The sequence below is a fragment of the Procambarus clarkii genome, chromosome 35 (assembly GCF_040958095.1).
Source record: "Procambarus clarkii isolate CNS0578487 chromosome 35, FALCON_Pclarkii_2.0, whole genome shotgun sequence".
Lineage (NCBI taxonomy): Eukaryota > Metazoa > Arthropoda > Malacostraca > Decapoda > Cambaridae > Procambarus > Procambarus clarkii.
Window position 1 is genome coordinate 21,736,597 of NC_091184.1, and position 15,089 is coordinate 21,751,685.

General features: G+C 45.2%; 1 protein-coding gene across 2 annotated transcripts; it reads left to right on the top strand.

The window, feature by feature from the left end:
• The first annotated feature begins 333 nt into the window (after positions 1-333).
• Positions 334-2,830, top strand: LOC138371382 (uncharacterized). Of its 2 annotated transcripts, none has more exons than XM_069336164.1 (2): positions 334-1,947; positions 2,718-2,830. In XM_069336164.1, the coding sequence occupies exons 1-2, from the start codon at positions 367-369 to the stop codon at positions 2,760-2,762; spliced, it is 1,626 nt and encodes a 541-aa protein (XP_069192265.1). In that variant the 5' UTR covers positions 334-366; the 3' UTR covers positions 2,763-2,830. The 2 variants fall into 2 exon arrangements, with proteins under 2 accessions (XP_069192265.1, XP_069192264.1); XM_069336163.1 differs by having other exon boundaries at positions 334-1,977; positions 2,718-2,827.
• The last annotated feature ends 12,259 nt before the right edge of the window (positions 2,831-15,089 follow it).

Consider the following 15,089-nt stretch of genomic DNA (forward strand, 5'->3'; position numbering starts at 1 on the left):
GCAGATTTTACTCGTCAGAAGACGAAATTTTGTAACAGATGGTTAAAGTCACTTCCAGTCACTGATTTTGATGCTTTAAAGAATCTTCTTATAATGGAAGAAGTATTGTCATGTCTCCCAGACCAGTTGTCTACTTTTATGGCAGAACAAAAGAATGTAACAGACATTGATGAGCTGTCAAAGCTCGCGGATGAGCATGAGTTGCTGACTAAGGCCCCGTTTACGGCCACTTCACCTAAGTCTAGTCGTAGAGTAAATTATAATGCTCACCGAACTCCTTATCAGAATCCATCCAGTCCTAGTACTCCCGTTACTCCCATGAGCTCTTCTCTTACAAAATCTAACCCTGCTACTACATTGTCAGGAATGTCAAATAATAATAAGGTTATTTCTAAACCTACAGTTGTTTCTACCAGTGTGTCCACTGTAAGGTCCTGTTCCCATTGTAAGAGAAAAGGCCATGGAATTCATTCATGTTTTATATTGCACCCTGAGTTACGACCAACTGGTCTCATTTATTGCAGAGGTGTGCAAAATAAACTTACTAATAAACATGTAACTGTAAACCCCAATTGGGTGAAACAGTATTCACCATATATGTCTTCAGGTGAAGTTTTGTGTATTAATGGGAAGTGGAAGCCAGTGGTTATTCTTCGTGATACAGGTGCTTCCCAAACTATAATTTCATCCAGTATTCTTTCTGATGTTGAAAAGAAAGAGACAGGAAAGTTTGTTGTTCTTCAGAGTGTTGCAGGATGTAAAACTGTACCTCTAATAGACATTAATTTCAGATCCACCATTACACCACGTTTATGCACTGTGGGTGTTAGTACACAGTTGCCCATCCCAGGTGTGGATGTTATATTGGGTAATGATGTGGCCATAAATCATGTTGTGGGTGAGATTGATCCCCGTTTGTGTAAACAGCCAGTTGCAGCCCATGTTTATTCTGCCTGTGCTGAAGTTAGTTCTATGAATGAACCTGTTGTAGAAGATGGTTTTGTCCATTCTACCTGTGCTGATGTCAGTACTAATATAAATCCAGTTGTCAGTTCTGATGTTGTTACTCAAGCATTTGTTCCAGTAACCAGTACCCCTTCAGTGGAGAAGTGGGATGTGGTTGTTCCAGATTCCTGTGTGGCCGATTTAGTTGTTGAGAGTAAGCCTGATACTATGACTCTGCTTTATTCCAATAAATTGGGAAAGGATGTCCATGTACCATTGTCTTGCCCGCTCACTACGAACGTTGTGCCAGGAGTTGAGAGAAACTTAAAAGCCACGACTCTGTATTCTAGCCAAGTGATTGGTTTAGGACAAGATGTCGGGTTGGCAGAAGTATTCCCGCTCACTCCAAGTTTAGAATCAGTTGTCGAGAGTAAGTCCGTTGTGGAGGCCCCGCCTCACCCTAGTCAAGGTGATATAATAGGGGAGGAGGTCAAACTACCTGTTACTTGCCCGCTCGCTTCAGATTCCCTTCATTTATGTGCTTTGAGTAGAACTGACCCTAAGATTTCAGAGAGAAGCAAGGAGACAGTCTGTACTGTAGATCCAGTTTTGGAGAGTGTGGGAAAGCAGCCAGAGGATCAGCTTCTGTTGAGTAGATGGAGACCCATTGAGCCTCCCTCTTCAGTTGTCTGTGAGGATGTGACCCAGCTTGGTAGTGATATTATTGATTGTGAGCAGACAGTACTCCAAGCAGCTCCAGAAGTCATGGGAGGAAATTTTGGTAAAATCATTAAGAGTGGTAAAGCAGCAATTGGATCTAAGTTGAGGAGTTGTGATTCTTATTCTATGTGGAGTAAGTATTTCTCATTGTGTACATTGAGTCAGAGTGTGTGTAGGATGTTGAAATCTACTTTTATTCTGCAGGAGCCATTTTCTTGTGAAGTAATGGACTGTGGGACATCTTTGTCAAGCCTTGTGGTGGAGCAGAGAGAGTTTACTCAAGTAGGTTGTGCATCCAGTTCTGAGGAAGTGGTGAGTTATGCTAGAGCAGTGTCTCTATATTCAGATCCAGGTAATTTTGATGCACGAGTGATAAAAGTGTATGTTCCACTCAAGTGTGGTGATTTTCAGAGTCATATTGGAGTTGACTTTCAGAGTCATATTGTGGGTGAAGGATTAAATCATACTGGGGAGCAGATGTTTGAGGCTCCAGGTGTGCAATTCAAGTTGGAGGATAAGGTTATCCTACCTAGAGTTAATCATTGTGAAGGGTTTCAGATTGTCCTTGGGCGTTTCCCAGGTAATCTGCTGTTCATCTTCAAGATGTTAAGACCCTTAAACCTCTTGGTTGATTGGTTGTCATCAGACGTAAATCACTTGGGAAGTGATGGTGAAGGTTGTAACGTTTTCGGCATGTTTTATTTAGTCTCTTGGAAGACTAGACGGTTGATGAATGTGGGTGTTGTGTTCAAGTTCACCATCAGAGGGTGTGAACTTGTCTTGAGAGTTATGATTGAGATATGGTGCCTAGGCATATACCTGTTTTCTTTCACTGATCGTTATGACAGAGTTATGAGGAAATTGATTTCTGTGTTCCTTATGGATCATCTGAGTCAGTTCAATCAGGTAGTCTTTGCACTAATCTTGGGTTGTATTTCTTGGTTGGAAGGTCACAGGTTTGATAAGTCGGTGTCTTGTGTTTCGGAAGGTTCTATGAATGGGAAAGTCTTATGCATAATTGTGAGGTTTAATGCTACTTTCTCTAATTTTAGTATCCATTGGGCGAGAGTATGTGTTCCACAGAGGATCAAGAGTGATGATGAGCAGATGTCTGTGTCAGAGCATACCCAGGAGAAGTCCCAACTCAACTCAACATACAGCCTGCTTCAGTTAAGCAGTTCAGCTCCAGAAAAAGGGAGTAATGGAAAGTGGAGGCTGTCTTGGGAAAATTCACCATGTGGAAAAGGAATCACATGGAAAAATGAAACTGATCTTGGAGAAATAGTAGAAACATATGAAAAACTAAATTGCCATGATAACTGTGTGAAAGCAGCTACCTTTATTGACAATTCTATTCATGCTACTAATGATACTGTTGTAGATAGGAGTGTGAAATATGATCTAAAACAAAGTGAAATAAATGAGATAGTACCTTGGAGAGATAAATTTGCATACTCCAGTGACACATATGTAGAACATAGTCATAAGACTGAAATTTCTGAGTTTCCTGTAAGACTATATTTGGAGTGTTTTCATTTTTGTCCAGAAATGTGTTCTTATTACTTATACATGTTTGGTGTAATTAATACCATAAATCTCAAGTGTCATACTTTTTCCTTTGAAAAAATGCCATTGATCTTCAATCCATTGCATTTTTTTTCTTGGAGGTGGAAGTGTTACGTACTCCTAGCAGAATACGTATATAAATTTAAAATAAATATTATTTTATTTTATCATTGCATGTATATGTACACACATTGTGTTTTGGGTAAATTGTCGTGTGGTTTGGCAGCGTCAGTGGACAGGAGAGCGTTTGCCGTTGCACAAGTCTAATACCTGATTGATACGGGAAAGCTGGACCTGTTCAGTTTGAGAGTTCCAGATGTCACTTTTATTTAGTTAGAAATTGTTTCATATATTGTAATTAAACAGGTGGCATTGTACTTATATATTTTGTAAGTAACTATTATATGTAACTTGCAGTTCTTATGTGTTTTGAGAACAAGTGGTTGTTCAATTAGTTTATAATATTAAAAAGTCCTTAGTTTCCATCCCTCATCCTGGGATGAGGCAGACGGGAGGTGTGAATGTGGGTGGCGACAGAGCGAGAGTTCAGTAGCTTCGGGGAACTAGGAGGAGTAACAAGTGGGAGATAAGTCTGTTATTATTCATTTGTTGCCATAATTACTATTATATATATTGTGCCATGACTATACAATCATATTCTATAAGTTAACTTTACCATCTGTGTTTTTATATTATACTGTTTTGAATATATAGCTATCATATTGTGTATCTATTCTTCAGTCCTAAACGAAGATTGTTAATTATGTGCTCATTACCTATTAAGGGGTTATACTGGTGATTCGCTATTGAGAACAGCAGTTGTGTCGTATCCCTAGACTTATTAAAATTTGGCTGCTGTAGGATCACGAGCCGTAACGTACGATAGGTAACAGGTGACACCTTCGACCCGGAGTCCTGCGAATTCGGTGGCTCGTTGTGGCTCGGTTACCCAGTTGTGCTGACTAAGCGGGTGCGGGCAGCAGGGGCGTTGCACTTGAGTCTTGGTGGTGGCAACGTTCTCGTGGTTACTCCCCGGGAGCCCCGGGGCTGCCCCGTTTTGGTTCGTTTTGGGACTTGGGGGTGTTGGTTGCTTTGGTTCCATCCACGCCCCCTTGGATCACCCTTCCTGCCTGCATCCGGTTCCTTACCATCTGTAGGTTCGGGGCGGGGTTTTGATGGTGTTGAGACTCGGGCAGTCTCGGGGAATTCCCCTTCTGGAGTAGTGACGGGGGCATTTGAGCCTGTTCCTCCAGCCGTGTTGTAAGAGTCTGCCAGTGGGCTCCCTTCCTTAGTGTTTTCACGGCTGCCCCGGTTTTCTGGTACGGCCGGGGCTTTGGGGGAATGGCTCGGCCCCGGGGCCTGTCGTGTAGGTTCCCGGGGCTGGGGAGGGGCTGACTTGGGGGGGCCTTGGCCCCATTGGACCCCATGGGTTTTTTTTATCCCCCTCTAGGCGGGGCTTGTGGTTACGCTGAGTGGGGTCTTTCCTCCCCCACTCGCCGTACGTGCTGTTTGGGCGTCGGCCCCTCCCCGGGCTCGGTTCCTTGGCCTTTGAGTCGGTTGGTTCCATCCTGTGGGTGGATGTTTCCTCCCACCCATTTTTGGGACGGTGTTTTCGTCATGTTTCCTCGTTCTTGGGGTTCTACGTGACTTCTGGTCTCAGGTGCGCCTGCGCCTTTGTGTGCCTTCGGGACTAGTGTTGGCTTCTGTGTTCTCGAGGGTTCGGGAAGGTTTTTCGCTACTTCCCGCATTATTGGAACGTCTGTCAGCTCCTTGTCCTTGTCGCCGTTTTGGGCTACTTGTGGCCCGGTTGGGCTACTTGTGGCCCGGTTGGGCTACTTGTGGCCCGGTTGGGCTACTTGTGGCCCGGTTGGGCTACTTGTGGGCCGGTTGGGCTACTTGTAGCCCTGTTGGGCTACTTGTAGCCCTGTTGGGCTACTTGTAGCCCTGTTGGGCTACTTGTAGCCCTGTTGGGCTACTTGTAGCCCTGTTGGGCTACTTGTTGCTTTGTTGGGCTGCTTGTGGCCTGGTTGGGTTCCTTTTTGGGCTCTGTCTTCGCTTCGTTGGCCGGTTTTATTGTTTCTGCTTCCTCTTTTGGCTACTTTTCTAGTTCAGTAGTCCTGGTTGGCGCCTTCCCGCAGAGATGGTTGTGCGGTTTGGCCAGCGTGTCATGCGCATGCGCCGTAGGGTTTGTTTTGGTCTGGGCGGTGTTTCAGTGCTGGTGTTTTGCGCCCTTTTTGCTAAGGTGCTTCGCCTCTCGCTCTTCCCCCTGGCTACGGTATGTGCCCCTTCGCTCCGGGGGTGTCCTGGTTCCCAGTTGTGGGGAGGATGCCGAGGTTTTCCCTGTGTCATGGGTGTGGGCCGCCTCCTTCGCCTCTACCCTGCTCTCCTGCGGGTCTGGCTCTGGCATCTTCACCTGGCGGTGCTCCCAGGTTCTTCTGGGCGCGGTTGAGTCGTGTCACGTTCATGCCACCGTTCGCCAGGTGAGTTTCTGCGGTCTGGCGTCTTTTGGCCGGGCCCTGGATGCGGTGTTTATATACCTGTCTTTATTTAGGTATATTTTTGTATGACTGAGACCGTTCGCACACCAGTGACTGTCCCTTTTTCAACCCTTCCAGTCCCCCTCATGTGCATGTCCAACCCATGCTAGAGTCATTCAGGGGACCCACCTTTTTCATGTTGTGAGGTGTGGGGGTTGTGGGGTTGGTTCTGTACTCACCTGGTAAGGCTCCTGGCTGTGCTTGCAGTGTTTGAGCTCTGGCTCTTGGGTCCCGCCTACCTTGAGGTTACCTTGTAGATCTGGTAGAACTTGCGGGATAGTACCAGTGGAGTGCAGTGGTGCTATAGGCACAGTTGGGGAACACTGTATAACCATCAGAGGTCTGCGGTTGTTACACGACCTACTTGCGAGCATAAGCCTTATTGCTGGTACGTCTGTGGACTTCCAGGGCACCCTAGCCTGTTTTCATATAGAAGTTCCGGCCCATCCTGGTTGTGGGGGTAAGTGGGCCTGCGGGCCGCTCCAAGCAGCTGCCTGGTGGGCCACCCTCTGGCCGGTCTAGCCTGGCCTCGGGCTGGGCTTGGGGTGTAAATGAGCTCCCAGTACCCCATCCAGCAGGTATCGAGCGGGGTTTCTCCGCCGTCAGTCGCCTGGTGTGCTGGGTTTTGTCGTGTCTCTGTTGTCCCTGTCTGGGGTCTGCCTACTCCGTTCTCTGCCTTTGCAGAAGCGAGTTGCTATTTACAGGTTGCATGTTGTGGTGGTGCCTGTTGCTGCTACTGCACGTGTGCATTGGGACCGTGTTTCGCGGTGGCGTGTCCTTCTTCCTGTGTCTGGTTGTGGTGTGGCGCTTTGCTGCTGTTTTGTACATGGGGTTTGCGTATGGGGGTTTGCTTGTTGTTTTTCGTGGTCTTCGGATAACTGGTTTGGCCTTCTCATGTGCGTGGGGGGTTTTCTGTCCCTGCCTGATTGTCCACCCCTTGTTGTTTTCCTGGGGTTTATGTGCTTCTGCTCTTTTTTCCTGCCTCCTCTGCAGCAGGGGTATTCTGCGTGTGTTCCTGGGCTTCTTGGGCGTTTTTCAGCCTGTGTCCTGTGGTGTGCTTCTTTGTCTCGGTCTATTGCAGTTGTTCGTACCCCTTGGTTCGGGTACTGTTCTGGCGGCAACCCTTCCGCCTTCTTTGGTTTCCTAGCTTGCCCTGCCAGTTGGTTTTTTGGGGTCTTGCGATGTCTCGCGTTGGACCCGTCATTTCTGAATTCCTGGCGGGCTTGCTTGCTTTGGGGAGTTTTTCTGTTCGGCAGACGTTCCATCTCCTTGTGCCGCCTGGGTTTCGGTGGTTGCACCCGAGATCTTCCCACGGCTCTGCCTTTTCCTGGGCTCGGAGGGGCCTTGTCGGGGCTGCTTATGTTCTGCCTCGCGGTCTCGCCTCTGGTTGGTGGTCGGGTGGCTTCGTGGTAGGTGTCCCACCGGCGTGCTTCTCTTGGTGGTAGTATGGGGTATTTTGGCAGTCCTTCCTTTTCCTGTCCCTTCTTAGGTGGTTACTCTTGTTAGCTTGGTTTACTCTCGGCTTGGTTTTCTGGTGGGGGTTGGGGCCGTCGTCTTGCCACATACTGTTGCCCCTTTTCGTAATTACCTAAGTGTAGTTACAGGATGAGAGCTACGCTCGTGGTGTCCCGTCTTCCCAGCACTCTTTGTCATATAACGCTTTGAAACTACTGACGGTCTTGGCCTCCACCACCTTCTCACCTAACTTGTTCCAACCGTCTACCACTCTGTTTGTGAAAGTGAATTTTCTTATATTTCTTCGGCATCTGTGTTTAGCTAGTTTATATCTATGACCTCTTGTTCTTAAAGTTCCAGGTCTCAGGAAATCTTCCCTATCGATTTTATCAATTCCTGTTACTATTTTGTATGTAGTGATCATATCACCTCTTTTTCTTCTGTCTTCCTGTTTTGGCATATTTAATGCCTCTAACCTCTCTTCGTAGGTCTTGCCCTTCAGTTCTGGGAGCCACTTAGTAGCATGTCTTTGCACCTTTTCCAGTTTGTTGATGTGCTTCTTAAGATATGGGCACCACACAACCGCTGCATATTCTAGCTTTGGCCTAACAAAAGTTGTGAACAATTTCTTTAGTATATCACCATCCATGTATTTAAAAGCAATTCTGAAGTTAGAAAGTGTGGCATAGGCTCCTCTCACAATATTCTTTATGTGGTCCTCAGGTGATAGTTTTCTATCTAGAACCACCCCTAGATCTCTTTCTTTATCAGAATTCTTTAAAGATTTCTCACATAATATATAGGTTGTGTTGGGTCTATGTTCTCCTATTCCACATTCCATAACATGGCATTTATTAACATTAAATTCCATTTGCCAAGTGGTACTCCATATACTTATTTTGTCCAGGTCATCTTGAAGGGCATGACAATCATCTAAGTTTCTTATCCTTCCTATTATCTTAGCATCATCAGCAAACATGTTCATATAATTCTGTATACTAACTGATAGATCATTTATGTAGACAATAAACATCACTGGTGCAAGAACTGAACCCTGTGGTATTCCACTTGTGACATTTCTCCAGTCCGATACATTGCCTCTGATCACTGCCCTCATTTTTCTATCAGTCAGAAAATTTTTCATCCATGTTAGAAGCGTACCTGTCACCCCTCCAATATGTTCCAGTTTCCAGAACATCCTCTTATGTGGAACTCTGTCAAAAGCATTTTTTAGGTCCAGATAGATGCAGTCAACCCAACCATCTCTTTCCTGTAATATCTCTGTTGCTCGATCATAGAAACTGAGTAAATTCGATACACAGGATCTTCCAGATCGAAAACCATACTGTCTGTCTGATATTATATCATTTCTCTCCAGGTGTTCTACCCATTTAGTTTTAATTATTTTTTCCAATATTTTGACTATTACACTTGTCAATGATACCGGTCTATAATTAAGGGGGGTCTTCCCTGCTTCCACTTTTGTAAATTGGAACTATGTTAGCCCTTTTCCACACATCAGCTACAACTCCTGTAAACAGGGATGCCTGAAAAATCAGTTGAAGAGGAATGCTGAGCTCAGGTGCACATTCTCTTAGAACCCATGGTGAAACTCCATCTGGACCAACTGCCTTGTTCTTATTTAGCTCCTTGAGCATTTTTTCTGCTTCGTCTCTAGACACCTCTATGTGCTCTATGTTGTTTTCTGGAATTCTTATTGTATCTGGTTCCCTGAAGATTTCCTTTTGTACAAACACACTTTGGAACTTTTCGTTTAATGTTTCACACATTTCCTTTTCATTTTCCGTGAATCTATTTCCCATTTTCAACCTCTGTATATCATCCTTTACCTGCAATTTGTTGTTTATGAATTTATAGAATAGACCTGGTTCTGTTTTACATTTGTCTGCAATCCCTTTTACAAAATTTCTTTCTGCCTCTCTCCTCACTGCCGTGTAGTTGTTTCTCGCATCTTTGTATCGCTGGTATGTTTGGGGGTTAGGCCTCTTCCTGTATTGATTCCATTTTTGTGTCTTTTGGTCTCTGGTCCTCTCACACTTTCTGTTGAACCAATCCTGTTTCCTAGTTCTGCTTCTCTGTTTTGGTATAAATTTTTTTGTGCCTTTATCATATATTTCACAAAACTTGACATATATCTCATTCACTTCCTTGCCTAGCAACAAGTCTGTCCAATTATACCCACTAAAAAAATTTCTAAGGTTGTAATAATGTCCTCTCCTAAAGTCAGGTTTTTCAATTGCATCAACCTTCATATTTTCTTCCAGATTATAACGCATTGCATACTTTATTCCCAAAAAGACATGGTCACTTTTACCCAAGGGAGGAAGGTACTGAATGTCAAATATTTCTTCCTCCTTCCTGGTAAATATCAAATCTAGCATGGAGGGAACGTTCCCTTCCCTCATTCTTGTAGCTTGTTTAACATGTTGATACAAGAATGTTTCCAGGATGAGGTCTACAAATTTACAGGTCCAGAAATCTTCTGTTTTAGCTTCATATGCTTCCCAGTCTATGGCTTTCAAGTTGAAGTCGCCGACTATCAACAGTCGTGAACTATCGTTATCCGCTTTCGCTATGATCTCTCTCATTATTGTTATAAGACCTTCTCTTTTACTATCTAGCTCCTCCTTTGACCATGTGCTGCTTAGCGGTGGACTGTATGCATTTATGATCATTAGTTTATCATCCTCATGGCAGATCTTTAGTGCTATTATGTCAACTTCTTGTGGATTGGCAGTCATTATTTCGTTCACCTTTAGGTGTTCTTTCACCAGCACAGCAACGCCACCGCCTTTCCTAATTTTTCTGTCCCGTCTCCAAATTGAGTAGCCCCTTGGGAATATGACTTCATTTAAAATAACATCTTCAAGTTTTGTCTCCGTGAGTGCAACAATGTCTGGTGTCTGCAGCTGTATTACATCACTTAAGTCCAGTATCTTCGATCTTACTCCATCTATGTTGGTGTATGCAATCTTCAGGAACTTGTTCCCCCTCTTCTTATTTTTCACTCCCCCTCTCTCTAATAATTTTGTTGGTTTGCCTTTATGTACCACTTTACTGGTCTGCCTACCCCTATCACTTTGTAGAAAAAAGAATTGATTTCTTCTTCATTCCTGCTCTCATTTAAACGTTTTGCCTCGGCAAGGTTCAGTTTCAGCTTCTCTCTATCTTCTTTTGAAAGATCTCGTCTTAACGACCACACTTTCCCATCCTCATCACTTTGTAATTTTCAAGCATTCCTTAGTACTTCTTCCATCTGTTTGGCACTGTTTAGGGTGATCCTCGATCTTTCCCTTTTACAGATCTGCCTATTCTCCTGTAGTCGCACACATTCTCTATGGTTGTAAGACCTTCCACGAGGCCAACAATTTTATCTACTACTTTTGCTTCTTCTACAGCTCTTTCTGACCTAGATGTTATCTCCTTTTCTTTACAGCCAAAAATGATCAGGGACTTACTCCAATCAACTGTGTTTTGCACCAACTTCGGGTTAGATGCCAATTCTTTTCTCACTTCCGGCCTAATGTTTGTTTTATCTTGGTTGCTGCAGTGTTTGACTTCCTTAACTGCTTCTTCTATTTTTTCCTTCTCCTTGGCCACTTGTGCATAAGTGAGTTGCATATCTTTCTTGCACTGTTCTATTCCCTGTGTAACTTCCTCCATCTGTGCTGACAAAATCGTGCATCTTGTGGCGCTGGCTGAGCCGCTTCGGCTGGCTTTCGGTCTTGATGTTGCTTCTGCACCGTTAGTAAGCTGTCTCGTGCGTCGTTTCACCTCCGGCCTGTTTGTGCACCGCTTGCACAATCCTGGTCTCTGGTCAGCGTGCTCTTTCTTCTCGGTTTGTAGTGCCCCTTCGGTTCAGGTGTGTTTTTTCGTCGGCTCTTTTTTCCATTTGGCATTTGCCTCTGAGGGTCGGGTCGCTGTGTTTTCTTGCTCCTTCGATTTTAGCGTTTTGGTTGTTTGGTGGCAGCAGTCTCCATCTTTTCTGGCGCAGGGTGGGGCTACTACATTCTGGAGGGGTCCAGGGTTTGTTGGTGCTTCGTTGCCGGGGGTGTGTCGTGTTTTGTGTTCAGTGGCGGCCCTCTGCTGTTGTTTGCGTGCCACGGCGTCTGTGTCCGGAGCGCGTTTTGCATTGATCCGGTTCTGTTCTTCCCGGTTCGCGGGTGATGGTGTCCCGGGTTGTCAGTCGTGTTCTTGCGGCTAAGCTGCCTGTGTTCTTCCCTCATGCCCATGGCATTCGTGGCTTCGGTGCTCTCGCTGCCGTCTGGGCGACGTGTCCTTGCGGTCTTTCGGGCATGGATTTTTGGTGTTCGTACGGGGACCTTGCTGCTCGTTGTTCTCGTGTTGTTCCCGGGACTTTTCAGGGCTGTGGCGCCTTGGGTTGGGGTTTGCTGCCGGTTGTCTCGCTTCCATGGGGGGTGCGTGGTGTCTTCCTCCCAGTTCCGTCCCTTTGACCTTCCTCTGTGGGTAGTTAGCTCTGGGGAGCCGACAGGGCTCCCGCCAGAAAACCAGCGTTGAATGTAATTAAACGCCATTTTCTGGGTGAGACCCGGAGGCTCCCCGGCAACCCTCCCTCCCTCCGGTCGGTGGTTTTTCGCATGTTTTGACATCCAGCCTCAGAACTGATGGGTGGATAGCCGGCGTGGGAGGTCTGGGGCTCTCCCTTCCCCCTCCCGGGGAGGGGGGAGCTGCGCAGACAGCGGCGCGGTGACGTATGACGTCATACTAGTTTGCTTGTTTTCTGTTGAGGAGTTCTATCCACTAGTTCGGCCTTAGGTAGCAATTTTCACCAGAATAGGGGTTTGTTTTGGAATGCTTACCTCTCTGGATGCTTGACCCAGTCGATGGCAGACATAGAATGCTTCCAACCACACGGGGGTTTCTATAGGCCATTGCTCCCCTTGCCTCTCTGAGGGGGCCAGGTTCTGGCCGTGGTCCCCGGTAGGCCCTAGATCTCCATACACATGACTGATGCCAAAGTCTGACATTAGCATATCAGCCTGGTAAAGCTCCGGGGAGCCTCCGGGTCTCACCCAGAAAATGGCGTTTCATTACATTCAACGCTGGTTTTGTCCTGTTTTGCAGTGCACTTGGAATGGGGTTGCCAGTGTTCTATATTTGCACGAATGCCAACCTCTTGTACCTATCTAATCTTGAAAGTGTGTATTACAACATTCATTATGCAAGACCAGTTTGTCTATTCCCTTTATCTCAAACCCTACCCAGCTGCATGTTCCAGGGTATACTGTAGATGGCAACCTGGAGTTTAGTGAGTGGCTCCACTCCCTGGCTGTTCCCTGGGTCACCATCACCACCAGTGTGGAGGTGCCAGTTTTCTGTTTGGTGTCCTTAGTATTTCAGTATTTAGTAAACTGTCCTCAGTATTTTACTATTTCTAATATTACAGTATATGTATATTAAAATTTATATGCTTAACCCTTATGTACAGGTACTTATCGTATGTAGAGGAGTACAAGTCTCTGTTGTTGACCGTAACCTTCCCCTCAGGTCTCTGGGTTGATGTGTCCTGTTGCCACTTCTTTGTTCTTAAACCATTAATGACTGGTTGGCTGTATCCATTATCATAAGGAATTTTATGCTTACTTTCTGGCTTCCTCTGTTGACTTACTCTATTATTTATTTCTAGATTCCCATTCCCATATTTCAATATAAATTCACAGTATATTCTCACTGAGGACGGCTCTAGCCCTGGTCACCTCGTGGCTAGTGTATACACATTCAAGGGTGTTGCCTTATTTTGGCACTCTTATACATCTCCACTTTTTCACATGGCAATATTCCTACATTTCAACTTTTATGTGTCGTGTTACACTTCACTGTAACTTCACTGAATCACTGTTTTAGAATAGCTAATACAGTGGAACCTCAGTATTCGGATTTAACTGGTTCCTGAAGGAGAGACGAATGCCAAAAAGTGCGAATGCCGATTCTAACACACTTTACCAACACTTAGACATATGTCGATGGCATATGTGGAAGGTGGTGAGGCAGAGGAAGAGATGTTCTTTGGTAGGGGAGTCCCATATCATTATAACTTCTGGTAGTTGTGCTTCTGGGATTCTTTCTCTTTTCTGTCTTTTTCTGTTTCCCTCATTACACTCACTGGATGCTTTTCTTACAAGAAACTTGTCCAAGGATGATTAATTTTGTCAGCACTTTAACGTCTCAACTGCTCAACATGCCTGCAGGCCCTCAATGGGGGGGGGGGGGGGGGGGGGGGGGGGGGCTTGCAATGCGCCTCCGGGGATCTTATATTTTTAGCGTATGATTCAAAACTCTCATGGCTACATGGGGTTCACATCAGCTTCCTCAGGGATCTTGTAAACAGACGCCATCTTTAAAAAAAATCGTGGGCAACATTCCCTGGTGTGAGAGCCTCAGTACTGTACTGAGTGAGTAACCAAGGCTGGCACACGCAGCATGAGCTCACAGCACTGCTGTTCAGCTTCTGACCACAGCATTGCCAAATAATGTCAAAATATATATATAACTTGTATTACTGTATTTAGCCATGATAGTATCACAGAAGAGCCTAAGTGTGATAATGACTGTGTACATTGTTCAAATATCAGTGAATCAATGCTGTTCACGATGTTCACAGCGCTAGCCACATCACAGCATTATTTCGTCCATCTAGGAATCTTCAAACGACTTCTTATGTTACTTTACAAAATAAAGCTGTGGTCAATTATTCATTTACAGGATTTAGTGGCCAGTATTGTGATACTGTAATAGCTGGATTTTGGTGATAATTAGCACTGTGCGTAGTATTGTGGGAGGAGGAAGTTTGGTGAGGGAGGGAGGGAGAGATTCCAGATAGCGTCACTGTGTGTGGCAGCCACTCTTGTTTTGCTCACCATACTAACTTAGTGGTTCGCTATGGTGAACACATATGCACATGGGTATATACAATGTGTGTATGTAGTGTAATAACAGCAACAGGAGTTTGTTGGGAGGAGCTATTTTGGTGAGGGAGGTGACGTCGTAATCGTAGCGTCATCTGCTGGCTGCTGTGTGATTTCTCATGCAGTGTATGGTGGCTACTGTGCTGTTTGGACACAATACCGGCTTACTTGCATAGTTCTGGTGAATAAAACATCTAGATACGTATACATAACATGTGTAAATAGTGTAATAAAAACATTAACAGTATGGTGGGAGGAGGAGTGATGGCGAGTACGATGTTGGAGATGTGAGGCTGGGAGTGGCAGCTCACACTTGAGGAGTTCTGAGTGTGTTTATGGAGAATGTATATAGTGTGTGATAGTGTATAGTGTGTAAATATGTTGTAAATATACATAAATGAACATGAAACATTGGGTGTGAATAACAGTATGGTGGGAGGAGGGGGGATGGCGAGTATGATGTTGGAGGAGTGAGGGAGGACTGGCTGGGTGTGGAAGCTCACACTCGCGGAGTTTTCAGTGTGTTTATGGTGTGTGTATATAGTGTGTGATAGTGTATAGTTTGTAAATAGAATGTATATATACATAAATTAGCATGATACATTGGCAATATGTGCAGGATATGTGTACACGTGTCATGCACGTAACACAGTGTCTTCGGACAGTACGGATGTTCTACTGCCATAATATAGTCTACGTGTTCATTATACATAGGATTGTCACAAAAAAAAAATAAATAAAATGTATTTGGAACTGTGCGCAAAAAATGAACAAAAATATATTCGGGGCAACTCACGCATCTTGAGCCGGCGCCCGACTGGCCTCGGGAGAGTACGCCACGGGCGACCGGGGATTAATGACGTCATCTTGAGGTTATCTTGAGATGATTTCGGGGCTTTTTAGTGTCCCCGCGGCCCGG